General features: G+C 40.2%; 1 protein-coding gene across 2 annotated transcripts in view; it reads right to left on the bottom strand.

Moving 5' to 3' along the window:
- The window catches only part of ANAPC1 (anaphase promoting complex subunit 1), a 614,893-nt gene that overhangs the window by 90,279 nt on the left and 501,510 nt on the right, over positions 1 to 23,104 (bottom strand). Inside the window, exons 40-43 of one of the 2 annotated variants that reach the window (XM_069234703.1) lie at positions 18,601 to 18,678; positions 18,333 to 18,400; positions 4,372 to 4,510; positions 581 to 667 (exon numbers count right to left, since the gene is read on the bottom strand). In XM_069234703.1, coding sequence (XP_069090804.1) covers positions 581 to 667; positions 4,372 to 4,510; positions 18,333 to 18,400; positions 18,601 to 18,678 — 372 coding nt within the window. The remainder of the gene's footprint in view (positions 1 to 580; positions 668 to 4,371; positions 4,511 to 18,332; positions 18,401 to 18,600; positions 18,679 to 23,104) is intronic. The other variant, XM_069234704.1, reaches the window with a different exon arrangement.

Genomic DNA, 23,104 nt, shown 5'->3' with positions numbered 1-23,104 from the left:
TCACACTCCTCAGGTCAGCCACCAGCAACAGAAAGGTTGTACCTACTCCAGTGGTGCACTGAGCCAAGCAGCATATTACACTGCCTGTTATCCACTCACCGCTACTTGCACTCGAGTCCCATGAGCAGTCCAAGGCTCGGGACCCTTTGGAGTATCAACAATTTCAGTGGTCTAGCTCCTTGGGACTCCAAACAATTGTGATGTCAGGAAATGGGGCTTCAGGGTGGACAAGTGTGACACTTGCAGTCTGCTACATCCAGAGCAGTTGGATCTGAACTTGCTTCAGTCAACAGATCTCCCCTTATAGCCTAGTGCTTTTTTCATCCAAGTTCAATCTCATGCTGTCCTTGAACGCTGGATACAACTATTATATTTGTATCTTAATTTCTCAAACGGATTAATTTTAAATGTGAGACAAGAGGCAGGTGGATGAAAATATTTCTTATAATCCCTGAAAATGAACAATGCAATTTCATCAAAATGTCAAACATTTTACCGCAGCCACATGCCACCTTGCTCTTAACACTTGTCAGAGTATAAACACATGAGATGATTAAACAACTATGATTAATCTGCATACCTCGCCAAAGTTCATTGCAGGCTTGCAAAAATATTCAGAAAATGAGAGCAGCGCTGGATCCGATGTAAATGCTGATATTGCTTCTGGCTACAACGTGATGGAGACACATTAAAATACATAATTACCTTTTGAACCAGTATAAAAAAAATTACAATCACAGGTCTCGAAAATTAATCAATTCACAAATACTTTATGACTGAGTTATTCTTTTTAGATTGCCACAAAGTGCTAGGTGGCAAAGACTGTTGCGCTGCAATCCCAAGCTACTCAGCAAATAAACTGATGAATTGGCCAGGCACTGTTGGAGATGAAGGCTGACTTCTTTCCTCAATATATCCGGTGTGGTTACTTACTAATTCATTTGATGTTCAGTGGGTAAAAATACTGTTTTACGAGCTAAGTGTACCAAGCATATATTTATATATATATGTTTAGTTATATGTTACTCTAAAGCAATGCACTGCTCTGTGTCCACGTGGTGCAAATTCAAGCTGTGCAATGTGGACTGGAGCTCTATTTACAGAAACATCATTGATTATAATTCAAACCCAGAGTGCTTCAACATAGAAGTACCAACGTTCTTGAAGACAAACTTCAAAAACATTTTTAGATGTTAAGTGTGAGATATCATAAAGACCCTTGTGCCCCTTCTGTACCACCACAGTGGCCTCCTCAGTTAAAAAAAGAGATGTGCAAAGGTGCATACAAGAACATGAGTACCATATTTTTCCTTTTCTATACTCAATCTACTACAGAACAAGCTTTGGTGAAGTCAAAAGGCTTTGATTCAGCAAGCTGGTGCACGGTACGCCACAAAAAGAGTAAAGAAACATGCTACCACCTCAACATGGCTGCCATACATCTGGTAAAAAAAAACTGAAATGTAAAAAAACATTAACTGATGTGGCCCTATTACTCATTATGTTTTGTAAATAAGCCGTTCAGTTGTGCCATGCATTTCATTATTATTACTTGTGAATAAGACAAGATTAAACCAAGACCTAACCAAGCAGTCAAATCACAGGCAGCTACAATGTTACAATGTACTTTAGGTCAACAGCTCTAAAGAGAAGACAGACAATAGATTATCGAAAATGCAGGCCACAGAAATAGCAGTTAAAAAAAAAAAAAAAAAAAAATTAGGAAAGCGCATTATAAACCAGCTTTGTCACTAAAGAGAAAGGAACTATTTTTAGGTGGATGTGAACTATGTGCACAGGTTTTGTACAGTCACTCAAAATGAAGGAAGCCAATGGGTAAAGTGGACTGACTTTGTGATGTACACTGGGGTAGGCCCAAACAAAAGGTAAATGAGAATTCAAAAGGACAATAGGTGAAGTCCACTGAGTGGAACCTCCTTTATGTATGTACATGATGAATGAGATTTTTAAGAAAATAAAAGTTTGTTGAGACAACTAAATTGGTCTCAATCACCACACCTCAAAATAAATGGTCAAATCAATGTTACAAGTCTCAGTGATTATATTATGCCATGTGTCTAGCATCATATTCCTGGTCCTCACTCTCGAATAAGGTATTTTGTTGCCTGTTTTGCTATTCTGCACATATCCAGCTCTGACCCTTTTTTCACTAAAGCAGCAGTACTTGCATTTTACTTAGTAGTGGACATGGTATTGCCACTTTACCCACAGTAATAAACGTGTGTAGCCTGATCACAGTGCAATTTGTAATGTCCAAATAACAAATTTCCAAAAACAGTTTTTGTCCTGGGTAGCAATAAACACTAATCAAGTAGGAGTTTATAACTTAGCATTCCTGTATTGTCTTCAACCGAGGAAGGCCTAGCTCAGACAGAAGGTAGCCGCATATTTTGATGAACCACAAAACACCCTCACCTCTTTTTGTTAAGGCACTAGTGAAAGAAAGGGCTATCAAACACACATAAAAATGAAGTTTATTTGATGGTCTGAAGAATTTTCTAAGAAAAAGCAGAGGCTATACAAAGTGGCACAACTGAAAATCTCCATTGTAAGTGGGGTATTCTCCATTAGACGTGGGGTATTCTTTTCAGCCTCAAAGACCTAGAAAGCAGGCAGGGCGAGATGAAAACTGAGGAAGAGACTCTGGAAGTTTAGAGGGTTAAAGTTCTGAAAGTGAAGGGGTTGAGGACTGTCATTCAGAAATGTATGCCGCTGCTCCAAATGGAGAGCTAATAGGTGAGTCATCAGAACCTCTTTCTAAATCTCCATAGGTTTTGGAAACCTACTCTTAAGACTACCAGTAGGCCAGATATTACAGGGCCTAGTTCCTGGATGCAATGATCAATGGAAAATCAAGGCTTATCAGTAGACAAGAGAGGGGCCAGTACCAAATTATTCTTGAAAGAGCCTTTTGTCGAGCCCTGAAACATCAGAATGGTGTCAGAGAACTATGCGCTCACAATTCTCTGAATGTAATGATCCACGAGGGCCAGACGAAAATCTAACCTGTCTTTTCTTTAATGACATTCCATCATAGCCCTCATTTAACACTTTCAATAGCTTAGGTCTTAGAGAAACATGTACCTCTGGCTTTTTAGATACAGCATATCACACACATAAACCTCAGAGAATTCTGTCTGAACTAACTTCTTCCAGTAAGATGATCCATGTGCATAATTATTGGCCACTGTTTCAAAGTACGTCTTCACTTCCTTCAATCCACCGCTGTACTCACTTTTGGCAAACCACTCATCTTCACTAATGACACCCTTACAACACAAACCCACACATGAAACAATGCACTCTTAATCCACAATATCTTCGTTAGTATCCAAGGGCAACTGACACAAATAATCTGCCTTCACTTTCTCCATCTTGGGAATGTCCATACTCCTTTAATCAATGCAATGATTTTGCAATATGCAGTGTTGCGTTAATCACACACCAGAGTGCAGATATCTATCAAAGATTTATGATTACTTCTCAACTGAAACTTTGCACCCCACTCTATATGTGCAAATGTTTAATACACGATCATGGTAATTTCTCTTTCTCAATGACCAAATAGCTGCTCTACATCCCCTAAATTGTCCATGCAAAAGCAATTACTCCTTCTTCACCGTACTTCTTTTGCATCATCACAACACCAAAACTATATGCGCTGGTGTCCATTGTAATTAATAACTACATGGTACATTTAATGATGATATGTGATTAAGTTTACAAAGTTGTGTTATGGAATAATGATGGAAAGTGCTTTGCCATCTTTAGGCCTATGTTGTCATGAAATGGTGTGATGTGTTCACATATACTGTTCTAGTTAATGGTGAGCTGCTGAATGTTTTGTGAGGCTAGGTGCAGAGGAGGTGAGGTTTTGCTTGGAGTGATGTGGCCGGTGGTGTAAGCTCTCAACCATGATGATGCTGCGTATGTAGTGTTCTCAATATGGTAGTGTGAGATGGAAAAAGGAGAGGGAATGACTTTTTGGTCAGAGGTGCCCAAAACACTTGTCCTCCCGGTGGCCTGTCACGAGAGAGTTGAAACATACACAGGATGCAGGCTGCATAGCAGAACTGTGGAGAATCGGAAACAGTTTACAAGGAAAGGGAGGGGGCAGGTGGTAATATAAGTAATGGCAAACTTGGTTTGGAATGCTGCCAGATCTACAGTAACTGTGGACAATACTTGTCATCATGTCAAATATATGCATGCGATTTCTGAGAACTGTTGAGCTATTTTTTTTATTTTTTTTTTTAAACACGGTTTTGTATTTACTCAGCACTTTAAAGACGTGGGAAGCTGGGTGTGACCAAAACCAACAGTTCTACTGCAGCACACAATGAATAATACCTTGAAAGCTCTTGCCTCGGAGTTTCTGTGTGCAACAGTCTGTGTCAAGAGGCTGCGCCAGCCCTTTGGGTCCTCTTTGTAGGACAGTTGCCCGGCTCGAAGTTTTACGTACAGAATGCCATCCTTCGAAAGAATCGATCTAAAAATCAGAACAACAAAACAGATATTAGTCTGCAATTCAAAATAAAATCAAACTGCAACCCGCCAGATGTGCACCAATACGTTTTGGGGCAGTTGCTTAATGTGTGTAAAAATAAGGGTAGGGATTCTGAGTTTTTGTGACAGGCACACTATCATCGCTGTAGAATGCCGGGGTTGTCGAATACAAAGGTTGCCTACTGTTGGTTTCAAATCAATGCCTCTTGTTTCAATCACCCTGCACTTAACTTCTCTTTATCTCACTCTTGCAAGTTATTTTTAATTCATGTTTTCTGCCTTAGCCATGGTTTTTCCATCCTTCTCTTCCTTTCTTTGTTTTTTATTTCACTCTTATTCTGGGTCAAACTGTGATGATGAAAAGAATATCCTGATCCCCAAGAATGTGTTGCAGTGCCCGCCATCTGTAACCATCTGCACTATTAAAACAATAATTTGGGGTTTAGACTTCAAGGAGAGCATTCAAACGGAGGAGCCAAATCTAATGGGAAAAATATTAAAAAAAGAAATCACACTTAAAATGTGAAGGTTTTATCAAATTTAGTGAGCTTTCTAGTCATACAAAACAAACGGAAGAGTAAAAGTAAATCATTTTTTATCTTTCTGTGTTTGATGGATACTCACCAACTAGCAAATTCACTAATTCCAGAAACATGTTTAATACGCAGACAAGATTCGAATATGTTCAATGACTCAGAAGGGGGTCTTATTCAACGCACTCGTAGAACAATGTGCCCAGGGAAGGCGGCATCCCCCACATAATGGTGGTGCTTGTGTCCCCATGACAAAGAATAGCAGGAATATCGAAAGCAATGATTACCACAATGGAAGTAAATATTGCTTGTGGAAAAGGGAGGGTGGAAAGATAAGTGAGAATTTGGGAACAAGTAGAAGTACCTATCTGTAAAAAGTCAGCAAAGGTAATGGCTACTAATCGTCACAAAGGTGCCATCTTTCAAAACACTACCAGCATAGTACAAATGTATGACTTAATGAGCGAGGGAAAAAATGAGAATCAATCCATGGATCAGAAAACGTTCCAACACTGCCGGGTCAAATACAGTTTCCTCTCCAGAAGAAGAGTCCAGCAAATGACGTACGGAAAAAGTATAGAGCTTAAACATTGCTCAGTCTGAGATGTTTAATCAGAGCCCCTGCAGAAGCATTGAGTGCAGTGAGCACATTTTGACAGCGCTAATGGAACAATGCAAGGCAACCAGTTTACTTTGTAATTGCACAAGAGTAGCAATTATGCCAAATCTGAACGCCTGAGGAGGTGATCTGGGGTTATGAATTTGAATCCCAGTAAGCCCGACCCAGATTTCAATTCCTCAGAGGTGAGTAAATTGAGTACTTTCAAATTGGTTAATGAGAATACCTCGTCATTGACACAATTTCATGTGGGGGAAGTATTGAATAAAGATCTCTATTAAAATAAACACATTATTGTGGTCTGAAGAATGAAGGAAGAGTCACCTGCTCTCCCTGCACAGAGAACATGACCCAAGATGCAACAGAACCGAACATGAAATAATTTTGGCACCAGAAACCCCGTATCAAATACATTTAAATAAGAATATGAACTATTTTATCTTAAGCGGTGAGGAGGAGAACACAACAGAAAAGATAAATGTTACTTACCCAATAAGCATCTGTTCATGGCATACAGTGATGTAGACTGACATGCTCTGCATATTCCTGCCCGCTGGTGTTGGGTCCAGAGTGGTGGAAGCTGCTTTTCTGTGAGTCATGGTATCGAGTGACTCCTCCTCTTGGAGATAGTGCACATGGGCATAGACTCCTTTCTCAGAATGTTTTCCCGCAGGCGGGTGAGAAAAGGAGTGTAGAATAAGTATAGAGATGTCCATGCAAATACAACAACATATGTACAAATATATACGAATATAATGTAATTGGAACAGCCACAGGTGTCCGGGTAGGAAGGAGGGTGCATGAGAAACTACAGCATTACATGCCACAAACCTATACTTATTGGGTAAGTAACTTTTTCTATTTGATGGCATGTGTGGATCTAGATACACATGTTCTGTGTAGACTGTAAACCATTCCCTCCATAAAAGCAGTAGCTAGCCGGTGGGAGTTGCAGTTGACTGGAAAAGTGTTCATAGCACAGTTTGACCTACGTTAGCTAGCGGACATACTAGTACATCCACACAGTAATGATTTGTGAATGTATGTGCTGTAGACCATGTAGCTGCCTTACAAATGTCAGCTGTAGGGTTATTTCCAAGGAAAGCCATAGTGGCACCTTTTTCCTAGTAGAATGTGCTCTAAGAGTAACAAGTAACTGTCTCTGTTTTAGCAAAGCAAGTCTGTATACACTTAACTATCCATCTAGCTATGCCATTTTTAGGTCAAGCGTGAAAGCGCTTCGACCAGTTGTCAGAATTGTGCGCTTTTAACCACACCCACCGCACACCCATCACTTTTACTTGTTCGTGGGCTTCCATTTCAAAAATCCTTTGTTATCATTGGTAAATGCTTTACGTTTGTCCCTCCTTGGGGCAGTTTTGTTACCGCCTTACAGACTGCCCCTGTTACATGGAAAATTGTACGATTCCCGATACTTTGACTGCGAGCGAACATTTCTTTTTTTTGTCTCTCTCCTTCGCAGTCATGCTCATGGCAGTCATGGCGCTTTGAATCGGCTTGCTTATGTCAACTGTTTTACTTTTAAGTGGCAAGAAAAGATCACTTAGGAATTTACACTGCTAATAGCACTAACTCGAGCTAACGCAAGATTCCTAAACTCTTTGGTTCTGTCAATGTAAAACACAAGTGCTCTTTTAACATCTAGAGTGTGGAGAGCTCTTTCTCCAACAGAGTCGGGCTGTGGAAAGAAGACTGGTAGCTCAATATGGATTTATATGGATTTGTGAACCTACTTCAAGAACTAACTTTGGGTTTGTGCGAAGGACCACCTTGTCTCTATGAATTTGTAAGAAAGGTTCTTCGAAAATTAGGGTCTGGAGCTCTCTAACATGCCAGAGTGATGTGATGGCAACTAAGAAAGCCACCTTCCAAGAAAAGTATTGAAGAGGACATGAATGAAGGGGCTCAAAAGGAGGGACCATGAGCCTGGTAAGCACAATACTGAGGTTCCAGGACGGTGCAGGAGGCACTCTGGTGGAACGACCCTTTTAAGACCTTCCATGAAAACTTTTTTGACTGGGATTCTGAACAAAGAACTATGAACTATGTTCTTTAGATATGTTCTTTAAATATGTAGCTATAGCTGTGAGATGTAGGCAAATGGAAGTGCATGTTAAATTTGCTTTTTTGAATGGAGCAAATAAGCTTGGTCTTGAATAGTAGCTGTAATGGGGTCAATACATTTGGGTTGGCAGTAGCAAAGAAAATGTTTCCATTTTGCAGCATGACATGCTCTTGTTGTGGGTTTACAATCTTCCCTGAGAATGTCTATGCATTCCTCAGGCCATCCTAAGTAAATCGCAAGGTTTAGAGACCTGGGCTCTCGATGTCTGGTTTGTCCTTGATTTTGAGTGGGAATGTCCAGCCTGTTGGGGAGATTCTCGTGGTGAACTACTGATAGGTACAGAAGTGAGGTGAACCATGGCTGACGCGCCCAAGTGGAAGCTACAAGGATCATGGTGAGACATGTTTGCCTGATCCTCCAAACCAGAAATGGAATGAGAGGTAGAGGTGGAGAACTGTAAGCAAATAACCATAACCAGTTCATCCATATTGCGCTGCCCTTGGATACAGGGTGTGGATACCTTGAGACGAACTTGGGCATTTTGAGTTTTCTGCTGTGGCGAAAAGGTCTATCTGAGGAGTTCCCCACTTTGTGAAGTATGTTTGAAGGACTTGTGGGTGGAGTTCCCATCCATGCACTTGTTGCTGCATACTTCTGAGCAGGTCTGCAAAGTTGTTGTCCGTTCCTAGGAGATACTCTGTCATCAGATGAATTTTGTGGTGGACAGTCCACTTCCATACTGTCTGAGAGAGTTTTTACCATTGGGAAAGCCATGTCCCCCTGTCAGGACTTTGAACTGGTAATGTTTGCCTGCCATAACGAACCTTGGGTGTGCAGGGTGGATGGGAATATGAAAGTAGGCGTCCCTTAGATCTAGATACTTACTGAAGGGGTGTGCTGATGAGGGGAAAAGAAAAAGGGGCGCTCAGGGAACAACTGGCCACAAATATATCTAAAAGGTGCCTTCACAAGGGACAATACCCAACCCTTTAAAGGTTTACAAAGTAAACCAAAACCTACAAAAAACACTTACGTGAGGCACTCAATATATTTTTGTATATAGACAAAGCAAACATCCTCGCAGTTATAAAGAAATATTATATAAAAGGATTTTCAATCAAAGTCAGAACAGTTCTTGATATGTGATCCAGTCCACGTGATTTATTGAGGAAAGTCTTCCCAAAGCCTTGAATCCCAATAGTCCATTCATTGGAAAAAAAACAGCCAGTATTCCAAGTCAACACGTGTTTCGTCATAGGGAAATGACCCAAACGACTTCTTCAGGGCTTATTTACCACGAGAGTACAACACACTTGTGTATCAATATCTGTGTACATATCGTTCCAGTATTGTCCGTTAATCCTGAACAACACGGTCCAAGTCTTAATCAAGTTTCATGAGGTGCAAACAATATCTCCATGAACTCCTTCCAATATTTTCAAGTTCCTCAGTCACTGACCCGAGAACAATATCGATATAGTTCCCGGCATATTCTATTCACAACGCCACAGACGCGAGTACGCTGACCGTCCTTTAGATCTATAGCTGTCAAAGTCGCCTTGATGAAGAAGTGTACTTGAAGAGTAACTATGTGAAAGTGTTCTGAAAGAACGTACTGGTTTAACGGTCTGTAGTCCAGAAAAGGCCAGAGAGAGATGTCCTTTTTGGGAATGAGGAAGTATAAGGAGTATATCCCCCCTGATCACTAGTGTTGTAAGGGAAAAGGCTTGATGGCCCCTTGGAGAAGAAGGGATTGAACCTCTTCATGTAGAAGGCTGAGGTGGTTGTGGGATAGGCTGGGAGTGCAAGGGGGAATATTTGGAGGAGTGGTAATGAGCTCCAGGCAATAAAGATGTCGGATAATAGAAAGGACTCATTGGTCATGTTGACCAGTTCTGAATGAAAATTTTGGAGCCAACCCCTGACAGGTGTGGAGTGAGCAGGGGAAGACGTAAGTAGTCACTGCCTGGCAGTGGAGTAAGAGCCTTGGAGGCAGTGCTCTTTAATCTGCCCCTGTTTCCTCTGTATGACCCCCTATGTAAATGCCTAGAAGAGGAGGGTGGAGGCTGTCTGGTTTAGAAGTAGATGCCCCAGATGATGTGGATCTGTAGGCATCTCTGGAAGTGGGGCGAAGAAAAGTGCCCCTTTATGTGGGGGACTGTAGAGGACCCATGGCCTTTGCTGTGTCTGTATCCTTTTTTAGCTTCTTAAGGGTATCCACTTGAGGGCCCAAAAAGATACAAAGGGCATGTTAAGGCCTGCTTGCTGTACTTCTGGCTTGAAACCAGAGCAGTGGAGCCACGCATGTCTTCTTATTATCACTCTCATGTTGATGCCACGTGCAGTGGAATCTACGGAATCCAGGGCACAATAGATAGAATTATTAGATATTGTCTTCCACTCAGCAACAATTTGTTGCCCTCTTTTGCGCTGCTCATCTGGGAGAAATTGGACACACTTGTCCATTTCATCCCAGTGAGCCCGGTCATACCTAGCCAGTAACGCCTGTCAATTGGCCATATGCCAATGGTTAGCTGCCGGTGCAGCCACTCTTGCCGGTAGCATACATTTTCTTGCTCTCCTTCTCACGAGGAGGAGAGTCACCTGTGGCCTGGATATCGGCATATTATCTTGCAGTGGTTGCTACTATGGAATCTGGAAGGAACTGTGACCTAATGTATAATTGGTCGGAGGGAGCAGGCTTATATTTCTTGTCTACTCTAGGGGTGATAACCCTAGAGCGGATGGGCTCCTAGAAAATTTCATCCGCATGACGAAGCATGCCAGGGAGCATGAGGAGAAATTGGATATCCCTATGAGTAGATGTAAGTATATCAAACAGGAATTCCTTTTCAATAGGGTCCCTGTGTAGTTTCACACTGTGGAAAGTGGCCGCTCTTGCCACTACTTGCTGGTAAGATGTATCCTCTGGTGCTGAGGGGCATGCGGGGAATAAGTCAGGATCACTCGACAGGATGGAGTCAGGATCATAAGTGTCCCATGGACCTGCATCATGCTGTGTCCCACCCAAATCTCCTCCAACATATAAAGGGGATCCCTGAGGGGTACAATCTCCTAGAGTAGGGGAAGCGGGGGAGGGAGGTGGAGAAGAAGGGGGTGGAGGAGGAGGAGAAGGCATGTGAGGTGGGTTGTGGCCCTTTCCTTGCTTCTTTTCTTTGGAGGTGGAGAAGTGTCCAGAGCTTCTTGAAAAGACAGCTTCCTCTAGAACAGTACAGGGTGAGAAGCAATAATGCGACCTGTACCCTCCTGAATATGTAGGCAGTGCTTGTAGGAGGCTAGCTCAGTATATGGTATACACCTATAGGTGAGGCACATTGTACTCTCTCCAGGCAATCCTTAGCTATAGTGTACGTGGTTCCAGATAACCAGAGCTCTCCAAGGGTAGTTGTGGTTATTATGAATACCACACAGGTCAGTCAGTGATGTACACACAAGAAACAACCAAACCAGTGTTAAAAAAATAATGTACTATTTATTACAACACAGGTACTAAACTAACTTTGGTATATCTCCTAACCGGAGATATCTACACATACAAATATACTTAGAAACAGGGAAGTAAAGGCATAAAATAACATGGACCCCTATGTGAGGGGGTGGGGGGGCAAGGGTCAAACCACATACAAAAAAAATGGGATGTGAAAGTCACAACCAACTAAGACTACAAATAGAAGTTTAATAAAAACAACATGTCTTTGTTAACGCCAGACCTAATTATGGACCCAATTCATAAAGAAAGTCACAAAAGTGCACCCATGGTACATGTCTTTGAATAAGTGGCTTTCATGAAGTCACAAGAACTTACAGAAGCAGACCAGGAAATTGTACTCCTAGAAAATATTTGTGAACTATATTTTAGCACGAGCAAGTATGCATGTGTAGATTTGCTCGTGTGACAATCTATTGAGCATTTACAAGTTCACTTTCCCCCCAACCACCTTTTTCCCAATACTGGAAGAACATCTACTTCTGCTATTGTCAGGAGTAAATTTCAAACCTTTCTCATTATGTGAAAAGATTATAGAAGAGCTGGTGAAAGTCCTTGAAACATGCAAGTTAATAGGTTTGCAGACTCAAAGGCACTCCAGCCTTGTAACTACTGCTTACTGCTTCCTCCAGCCCCACTATGTTGATCTGCGGAAAGGTGGCAAAATAAGGAAATTGCTATAGTAGGGATTGAAATTGCAAGTATTCAAGCCCTAATATAGTAGTAACCCTGGCATAATCAGAGAGGATATTATCAGAGCTCTTAGATAATGAGATTGCTGCCATAATTTGTCACCGTACTACATGGCACCAAAGGGACAAGTAGATTTTTTTACAGGACAAGTAGATTGATGAAGCAATGTGCCCCATGGACAAGTAGATATTTTAATAAATTCCACACCCTTGTTCCTCAGACAGACGGCAAAAAGAGCTGCGCAAACTACAATCGCAGCCTTTGTGATAAGCAGTCAAAAATTACAGAAAAGATGATGAGTGGCTCTCCTGAGTCCCTCCCTCTCCCCCATTTGTTTAACTGAGGCCTCAGCAGACCTTCGAAACAGCTCCATGCCAATCAGTAACGACTGACCTCACTGCTCCATGTGCCCCTGTGACCCCCGCGCTTGTCCAGGGCATGACACTCCCCTACCACCCCGTGCAGTTCTGAGATTACCCGAATGCTAGTCCTGCTGAACCCTATGCACCTCTCTGAACTGCTACTGTGGTACTGGCGGGCATGCCGTGTCTAGTCTGTCTTTGTTACCTGTTTTCATTCCTATAGCACAAGTTAGAGGACACTCCTGGGGGACGAGTTGGAAGGCAAGAGTTTTTACCTTGTGTTTTTAGGTTATACGTTTTTAATGAAGCAATATCCAGTGATAGCTGGCAATGGTTGCTTTGCATGTCTTAGACGTGGCCTTTAGGTGGTCTCCAAAACACTATACATTTCAAAATTCTTTCTGCATTCTTTGGACATGTTACGTGCTCAAATGCGCATTTTTCCTGTTTTCCTTCCTAAGATGTAATGTGCAATGGTTATAATCAGCATTTTCGAAAATATGTAAAATAAATAAAAAATATTGTCCACCAGAAATAACATTACCAAAGCTCAGTAACTTGTTCTTCTAGTTGATGTGTCTAGAGGTAGATTCCTCACCCTGGAAGAGATTCCAGATAGTACCTCCCCAAGTGGAGGGTCTGTGGGGTGGACTCAGACCAAAAAAGTATTTCAGGACCGAGCATTCAAAATGTCCTACCAGTCAGTCTTTGGTGTCAAGGCAGCAGTAATACATGAACATATGCACTGACGCCCACGTCGCAGTCTAGCAGATGGCAAGGACAGATACTCAGTGTTCCAATTCAGTAGTTGTAGCCTTAGTCCTGAAGAAATTGGCTCTCGGACCTCTGGTGGCTGCTTCTTGGCTAATGCATAACAGATCTTAATGCAGAGGACTACCCACCTCGATAGGATCCTTTTCTGCATGGCTCTCCACTTCTTTGCCCAGGAGAAAAGGCACAGACAGATTGTCCACACAGTGCTCCTTTGCAAAATCAATAGAAAAGCTTAAAGCCCTTTTTTAGGAGTCCAGCCGAAAAAGCCTTTCTTACTATTTCTAGGGATGCAAAGGGGCAAAGAATGCAGGCAGTGTGATAGACTGCCTAACGTGGAAAGGTGTCACAACTTTAGACAACTGCCTGAGTTCTCAACACCAGTTTGTCTGGAAAACAGATGGTGTACACCGGATGCACCAACAGTACCTGAAGCTCACTCAAGCAACAAATTGAAGTAACTACAATAGGAAGAGAGTCTTCAAGGTCCAGAGATGCAGTGAGCAGCTATGGATCAGCTCCAAAGGTGTGCGTATGAGAAACTTTGGGATCAACTCAAAGTTCCACAATGGACTCTCAAACTGTTTAGGAGGAAACATGTGTCCACCTTAAATATACACCTCATCACAAGCATTGATTTAAAAAATGCGGCTGGTCCGGCAAATGTAAAAAGGCCAACTAATCACCATTTATGGTGCTCATTACAAGGACTTGGTGGGCAGGTGACCAAACAAACATGGACATGCACAGTTTTGTTAGTGAAGGGTCAACCTTATGGTCATCACATCAAGCCACAAACATGGCCTATTGCCCAGCATAAATGAATTTCCGGGAAGGGAGTATAGCAGTGAAGATGAATTTCACCACTACCAGGGCCAGATCAAGCGCAATCAACTGCTGCCGCTCAAGCTCCATGCCTGGAGGTGTAGACTGTGTTGATTCTGGAGGAGGACCTTGTTTGATTGCTGAGACAAAAGATCCTCTCGAAGTGGCAGCCTGATAAGGATAGGTGCTCATGCCCAGAAGCTTTGGGTAACACAGATTTCTCCTGGCCCAATCTGGATCAATTCGAATGACTTGGGTCCTGTTGTACCTGATCTTTTTCAGAACTCGTGGGAGGAAAGGCGGAGGCAGGAATGTGTACAGGAATCCAGAGTTCCATTCCAGCCGGAATGCATCTCCTAGCAAGTTTTCTCATGGATAGTCCAATGAACTGTTGACACTGCACAGTCTCAACAAGGGTAAAAAGATCATGTGGTTCCCTGTAAAAAATGATGCCTCTTCTTAAGGGCAAAAATGCATTTCCCTGCTATCCACACTGACGCATCCAAAAACTAAAGAGCGGCTACTACTGGAAGATGAACTTTCTACATTGGAAAAGCACATAAAAGCACTTTCCCTTCCAGATGCAGGTGACGGCTCTGAGGGGTAAACTCAAAGCCATCTATGCCAACAGGGTGAATTAATGCACCTACGTCTTAAAAAGGCCACTTATGAACAGAGCAACAAAGTGGGTTCTTTATTGTATGGTAGATAGAGTATGGCTGCGTTGCTATGCTTCAGCTCTTCTCTGCACCAGAATTTGAGGAGGTTTTGAGTAAAAGACTCACATCTCACACAAATCAACCTACAACAAAGCAAAGTCACCCCTGATCTCCTAGATATTGCCAAAATGCTTTTCAGTACAGAGATTGTCCCTAAGAAATGTAAAACAAGAGTAATAGGCCTTTTGCTGAAGAAGCCCAAGGGATGCTAATGATTCCAACCAGTGAGTTGAAGGGTTCTGCTTAAGTTCTCAATCGTACCTCTGATTTTCAATCTTTTTTAATGATCCTTAACACATCTGCAACAGGAGTTTGATCTTATGTTTTATATATATACAGACAATACACAAGGGTTCTTCAACGTGCAATCTCTCATTTGGACATCCTTCAGGCACTCAAGACTGTTCACAGATGGATGGAAAATAACTTTGACAATAAATTATCTATGAAGTAAACTATGCTTATCACAGCCACCTGAGGAGATGGGATGGATGATTTTTTAGCTGTTTCTGTTGGTGCTTGCCTTTGTGCAAGATGTAAGGAATCCGAGTACGTTACTAGACTCTGAGCTACAGCTCTTACACCAATTAGCAGCTATATCTACATTTTTCCACCTGCAAAATGTGTGTGGTCTTTCTTTTTCTCACCTTTGAAAAGTTAAAAGAAAAAAGGATTATAGGGATCAATGGATTAACCCTGCAATGATTTTGGGAACTCTCTTCATCTTCAACTGGAAGACTGCAACACATCCAAAATGCATCCACAAGCTGTTTATTTAGTCTTGAAAACAGTTTGACCATGTTTTGTCACCTTTCGCTGCAACCGGTGCACAAGAGAATCTCTGGCTTAAGCATGAAAGATGTTATATAGCATACAAGCAACAAACCACTCATTTTTATCACACCACAATTTGCTAAACATTTTCCTAAGAATGTATTAATGTCATCACTGATGCCTCTATTTGACTAACCCAAAACTTAATGTCAACATGTATATTTTTGGGGAAAAAATGAAAACATCATTTTATATCAAGTGTGTTGTTTTCTTTCTGTAATCCTGGATAAGGTGGAGGATGGTGGGAAGGATGAGACCTCAGAACCTTAGTTCAGGACAAAATACTTAAATCATTCTAATCTCCTAATAATCATGGATAGCATCAACAAAGTCAGCAATTCATCAGGTTCCCCAAAACAGCTTAAAAGCTCTATGTTCCTCTGAATATACCAAGTTGCTGCCCTGTGCTAAATACACTGATACAGCACAGTGCAAAGGTGCAGTTCTCACACGGAGCTGCAGGAGATGATGGCTCTTTAAAATCCATAAGGTGGGAGTTGATTTGTAACTCCTTATGAAAACTTGCAATTGTGGGGATAGACACCAGTAGTAAAGAACATTACAGACCTCTAAAATCAACCAATGTAACAATGCAATAATACATTAATAATAAACTGCACACTGTGAAATGGACATCAGAGGAGAATCCATTGGTCCATTCAATGGTTTTCTGCTTTCCAAAAGCCAGCGGCTGTACCTTGGCTTCCAATCAATCATGAGCCAATTCCAATTTTCAAATAGGTCGTCAGTAATCACCTAATGTCTTTTGTTAGCTTTATATGTTGCAATGCACCAAAACATTTCCTATAAGCCACAAAGAAACTGGAACACCCTTCTTCACTACTTTTGTCTCATGGTTCCTGCAATGTCGATGTTGTAATTAGTAAATACTACTTGAAAGCCTCCTCTATTCCATAAATCCCATGCCTCATGCACTGCCTGCACCTTATGCAAACCTGAATTTCCAGCCCCTGTCTGAAGTTCAACACCACAGTCACAGAATTACTGTTAACTGCAGAGAACAAAAAGAAAAAAACAGAATAAAATACATGAATTTTTATGGTTTTGAACCCCAACTTTCACCCATGTCAAGTCCCTTGGATTCGCAATGGACAGCAACCTCACACTTAAAAAAAAGGAACACACTGCCAAAAAACAAAGAAGGTCTGGTACCTGCTCTTTATGTTGTAGAAAGTGAAACCGTCCCTACCACAAAGTGACTTCAGAACTGTTGTTGAAGTGCTCCTTCTCGTGCATCTTGATGGTGGAAACCCCTGGCTCCATGGTCTTCTAGACTTTCAGACTCACCTTCCACCCATTGAAAAATATCCTACATACCACAGCACATCTGACCCAAGGCCTGGAGAAATATGATCACATCATCCCCCACTCTGATGGAATTCCACTTTGCTCCACGGGTCCTTGCCTTCATGACCTGGAACCCTGCCTTTCTGGATGACAAACTCAACATCTCTAATGGTTCTCGGAATACCTGTTACTAGGACACAATCAGGCTTAAGGCAAACTGTACAGAAGCAAAAACAAAGCACCAGGCCTTTAACATCAAAGCACCCAAGATGTGGAACAACATACATGGCCGTCAGGTTTGCCCAAACCCTGCTTAAAGGAAAGAAAGGAGTTGAAGATGCAACTCTTTAAAGAGCACAGTAGGATGAAGAAGTAAACAGTGCACAAAACAGCTGCTTCTCCAATCACTTGTTGACTGTATTCTTATCTTTGACACTGGATAAAGCACCACTGCCTCTTGGCTAGGCTTGCGTTATACAAATACTACACACAAACATATGCAAACTGCAATCCCAATTTTATTAATTCAGCATTTTGCTTGTGTAAAGCCTGCCACAGAATATGGTACAGACTTTGAGGACCCAAAAGCACCAAATATATATGTAGGCTATCAAACTTACAGCATAATCAGCCTTTGAAACAGAACCGTAAACCAGCATATTGAATGGTGAAAAAATGTTTGTAACACAATTAGAACACAAACAATTCAGTTAACATATAAACCATTCGTACAAACAATCCTTCCGCCTGCAATCATATATTTCCAAGCTTTTAGTATTTTGAGACTCCTCCTCTATCTTTAACTTTAAAGCTAACACTAATAATTACTGTACACTCATTTATGATAACTTGGAATACGCTGCGTCTTTTCTAAAGCTAGAATTAAAGAGGGGAAGAATGTCCTCCCATGCAAGCAGACATGCAGAATCTGCAACAGAGTCAATTCCTCAATGAAGGATCAATTACTGTTTGTAAATCCCACCTCAAGTACATCCTGTCCCAGTGAAAAGCAACTGATGCCATATTTTTAATTATTTAAAAGATACGTCTTAGCAAATCATCACTACAGGATGTTATTAAGAGAGATTTCTAAAGTGGAAATACTGATGACTCCCCAGACAAAGATGACCACTTGGCAAATGCACTGGATTTATTCTAAAGAGGCAGGTTTTATATTTGTATCTCAAATGCTTACTTTTGAAATATGTAGGTTTTATGAGCCACACTTACTAACGGAAAGCAATGCTGCAGGATATCAATATTTAATAAATAACTCTGAACATGGATCTCATTTGGGTACATTAGATGGCCACATTTTACTGTCCTAAGTTGCAAATAACATTGTTCAGGGAAATGCTATCTGGAGACAAATTTAAAAGCCAAAGTGGCTTTCATCTATATAAAGCAATGTCATTATTTTCATCTTGGAAGGTAAACACCAAGCGCTAATCCAGGACATGAAAACATTCTTGAATTTGTAAAGGCATTAAAGTACCAGAAAAATAAAGATAATTGAACCGTAAACACACATCATCAAATCTACTTACTTCAGTTGATGAGTCCCTTTGCTTAAATCAATCACTATTTCCCAATATCGTGGTCCCTTTACTTTGATCTGTGGACACAAAGGCAATGTATAATATCTCAAATTCAACAAATTTACTAAGACAATAAATATAATTACTTCAGGCAAACTCCTTTAAAAGTGAGGAAGGCAATCTGGCCTCTTTACTGCCAATGTCTCAAACTAAAGTCGACTTAACTGAGGAAGAGTTTAGTAGTACTTTTAGCACACTAAAAAATTAATTTTCTCACCTGTTTTAGCAAGTGGAGCTCAGGTAGCAGAGTGGGGGCCATTAGTTCTTCTATTGTTTCCTGATACCACTGGGTACCCTAGATAATTAGAAAAAAAGTGCTTGTTATTGCATAAAAGTAATTCAAAATCGAGAAAGTTCACCCAACCACTTAAGGGACTCCATGGTTAGGATTCAAATTAAAATTAGAAACCTTAAAAACAGGATGGAACCAATGAATCTGAATATTCTAGTAAGGGTCCTTTTGACTAATATGTCAATGAAGAAAGTTGCTTCAATGTATCCCTACTAAACTACGCACTATTCATTAACACCTGCACTACTATACAGACAAAACATATTTTTATGTATATGTGAATGAGTTTATAGAAAAGGTTAAGAAGAAAGCAGACACTTGGCACGGGCGTGCCAAAAGAATGCTGAGATGCAAGGAGTATGCAAAGGGTTCTTACTATAGAAATGTGAAGGAAATATTATTTGCTAAGTGGTAGAAAATCTCAAATAACATAAGCACTCTCCTGAAGGAAGAGGTCAGCAATAATATTTGGTTTAGACAATTCAGTGGAGAGGTAAAAGTCAATGGCTGCAACAAAAATTATAATTTATAACCGTTCATCTTTCATGTTAACAATGTAACAAAATGTCAAAAGAACAAGAGCGATCAGCAATATGCAAATATACAAAATATGTTTTCCATCTACACATACCCTGCGTAATGAAAAGACACTGCACTCAAATTAGTTTTCTCCCAAACTTGCCCAACACAAAATTGATGTTTCTTTATGAAACAGAGGCATTCAATACTGAGAGAAACAAACTTATACTAAAAACAGGAGAGTGGCACTTCATAACGGTGCGCCAAAACATAACTGATATGTATTTTGTAGGATTAGTGCTCGCTCGATGACTTCAGTTAATCATTAACTTGAGCGTGTGGTACCATATTGAAAAAGGCATCATAAAGAGTACCAGTGAAGTCAAATAATGAAATGAATCAATTTACATTTTGAATTGTGTATATATGACTCGCTTCACCAAACAGGTCAGGACACAAGAGTTTCACTGAAACTGATTCACACAGATATAAAAAGTAAGTAGATAAATCTGTTTTGCTGAACAAGCTATATATAGGGTTTCTATAAAATAAAAACATTTAAGTTTTAGAACCTGTTATCTAATATGTGTAGCCTTTATGAAGTTTAATATAGGATGAATTATGAAACCTTTAACAATTCCTTTGATCCTTCATACTATATTCAGTTGTTTTAAGATAAGCCTTTCACATGGCATGGCAATTACCAAGATTGGAGAGTAAAAATTAATCTAAATATGCAAAAATAAGTTTAATAGGAACCTTGGACTGCATATGCAAATGGCAAAAATGTGGGAAATCGTGATATTTAGCATGACAGCGGGCAAAGAGACTTTAAAACAAAAATACATGAGCGCAAAGAGGAAAGGTACATATCATTCTCTATTTTTTTTATTTTTTTTTTACTTCCCAATACATAACGAAATGAGGAATGTTAAATCATTCACACACTGAAAGAATTACTGACTTGAGGAATTATGCAACATGCGTCACAAAAGACTATGTATGGAATAAAATATCCATGTGGCTATGACTACATATGAATGAGGGAAAGACCAGTGAAACTGAGGTGGAAAGAGCACCTTTCCAATAAAGAACAAAAAAAACTCAGCATTTTCAGTTGTAAAACATTTTGTGGAGAAAAGACATCTGATATCACAGATAGTATTTGTAATAGCAGAACTTGGAAAAAAGATTCCGAAGAGGAGGCAATATACACAGAAATTATTGCAAAGGTAAGTTTTTTGTTTGAATTTCTCAAATATAGCTGATGCGAATGGATTGGTAAAAAAACTAAATTTGAACTCTTTTTGTAATATATATCAACATTATGAAATATGAAAATTAAACAAGAAAGGAAGAAATAGGAAGAGTAAGTATCAATATAATGGTTATGGGATACAAGAGTGGATGTCATGTGCCATCTTTTGTCAACAATTCTAACAGATAAAACGAGGAGGGTTATTTTAGAGTATGGAATTACATTTACTAAATGTAGAAACATCAAAAACATAAGATAGCAGAATTCGCCCATTTTGGTAAATGTCATGCAGATGCAAAATGCCAACGTGATAACAGCTGATCATAGGCCTGAAGAATCGAAGAAACTGTTATAGGTTTGATAATGCAGCCACATATTTTAAAAAGTCATGAATGCTGCTATGCAGTCCCTACGAATTAAGTAGGACTGTGTAGCGGGTCAACAAACTTCAGGATATAGGGGATTCAGTATGTCAATACTATCAGGAAATGTTGACTCAAATCCTAGCTAGCTCACAGTGCCCCATCTGAGTCCCTAAACTTAATAGGATACCAGATGGTATATGCAACCTTACTTTGCATGCTCAAGATCGGAACAAGAAAGATACAAAAATGTGTTTTCAAAAATGTATTGCAACAATTGTATTCTTGCATAGGGGCATAAACTGAGATTATTAGGCAGATGAAACGGGGCATGGTACCCAGCATTATAAAATTGGTGAAAAATGAAACTTTTCAACCATGATAATGTTACTGTGTTGGTACATTTCTATCTGTTACTATTAACACTATCGAGAGCATAGTGAGAGTACCCTCTGCCAGGTCCACTGGGATAGTCTAACCCCTGCCAGACGTGGGTAAGATGCATCAGAAAGCCATGGAGCCGGTCTGATGTACTGCAGGCTATCGGCCCTTGCAGGATGGAGGTCAGAGTCAGTAGAGCTGTATCTTGGTCACAGGGCACCACGTTCCAGGACAATCTCAGCTGAAGTGCTCCTCTGCTAAATGTTCCACAGAGGCAATTTTTATAATGAAAGCACTGTTCATATCGCATTGTGTCAGAGGTGCAGAGCTGATGAAATGATATGTCTAATTTCAGAGCTATCTCCAACAGACAATCATGATACAAGGGCATCGCGTTCTGTATGCTTAGCCTTGGACGGAATGTAGACTGCATGACAGCAACGCTACAAGGCATAGGCTGCAAGTAAAGTATCTTCTCAGCACATTATCACATGAGTGTAAAAGCATGTTAAAAGTCAGCATCAGAAAAAGATGTTAAGCTAAAATGTACAATCTGAAATGGAGACTCTGCGCGGGCCGTAACTTGCTTCACCACAATGCTGGATATATATTTTTTCAAATATATATGTTTTTTACTTTATAGAAAATGCATGTTCATTGTGTCCTTGAGGAAGAGGTCTAATTCTCTTAAATGTTTTGGGTAATTCATTTAAAATTTGTGCGAAACAAATAAATGCTTGAGAGATAATTGATAGAAATAATAATTAAATGAAGAAATAGAAATAAATATGAATACTGAATGGAAATTGCCAATTACAGAGTGTATGGTGGCAAAACTAGAAGGGATATCTGATCTTGATTTCTTTGCAACTGGGAGGAGGGAGGTAGTAATTCTCACAGCACTCCACCGCACACTACAATAGGAAATATATAAAAACCTTTTTAACATAAGAAAAGAATTGCCATAATGGAAGAGTGTTCACTAAGATATAAATAAAATTCAAGATAGGCTATATCAACTTATAAAAGACTCCTATTAATGCATACCACATTTATCAGCAATCTAATGGATAGGATGTGCTCATGTTTTTGAACTCCGTTTCCATAACTTCTAAAAAGGAGTCTAAGTGACACTGCTTCCTTACATAGGTCAGTAGAAAGTGGTATCTATTTGGAAAGGCAATGTTATAGAATTACAAATAAATTAGGCAATCCCATACAACAGGAGGATCTTTTCTACAAATCGGCACATTACACATGTCCGTACTAACTGGTGCAACAGAATTTCCCATATAGAAATAAACAGCACATATGCAGAAGCACAAAGGACAATATGTTTTTTCTAGCATTGTTGGGAGGGGGGGAGAAGGTAGTCATGACTCAATAAAAAGAAAGTCTTGAGTGGGTCACGATGAATGGTTTATTCCATGCTGTTGTTTCAAGAGCCATAGTTATAAAGAAGGGTACTGAGCCATAGCCAGAGTACAAGGGGGCACATTTATGCAGTGAAATTAAACCACAATAACTAGACCCTGTGAGTATGGCCCAGTGTTGCTCTCTTGTGACATGATTCCAGAATGTTATCAGGAGTGTTGTGTATTGTTTTCACAAGTCAGTTACGCTATATACTGTAGCAATAACTAGGGGTGTGTGAAATTAGCATAGTTTGCTTTTGCATTTGTGGAAAATTGGTTCAAAAGCAGACTCATCGTCTACTGCAATATTTTAAAGCAAATGTATCACAAGGATGCACGTCACAGCAAAAAAAAAAATAAAGCACGAACAACAAAAATGGCACCAGCAACAGATGCTTGTGTTATTCACACTTGCATGCAATACACTTTGCCTCAAAGAAACATAATTACACGTCATGGCAGAATTGTGTAATTCTGGGGACTTTTCTTAATGA

Source organism: Pleurodeles waltl, chromosome 5, assembly GCF_031143425.1.
Source record: "Pleurodeles waltl isolate 20211129_DDA chromosome 5, aPleWal1.hap1.20221129, whole genome shotgun sequence".
In the NCBI taxonomy this organism is placed as follows: Eukaryota; Metazoa; Chordata; class Amphibia; order Caudata; family Salamandridae; genus Pleurodeles; species Pleurodeles waltl.
This window is presented reverse-complemented; position numbering and strand designations above follow the sequence as displayed.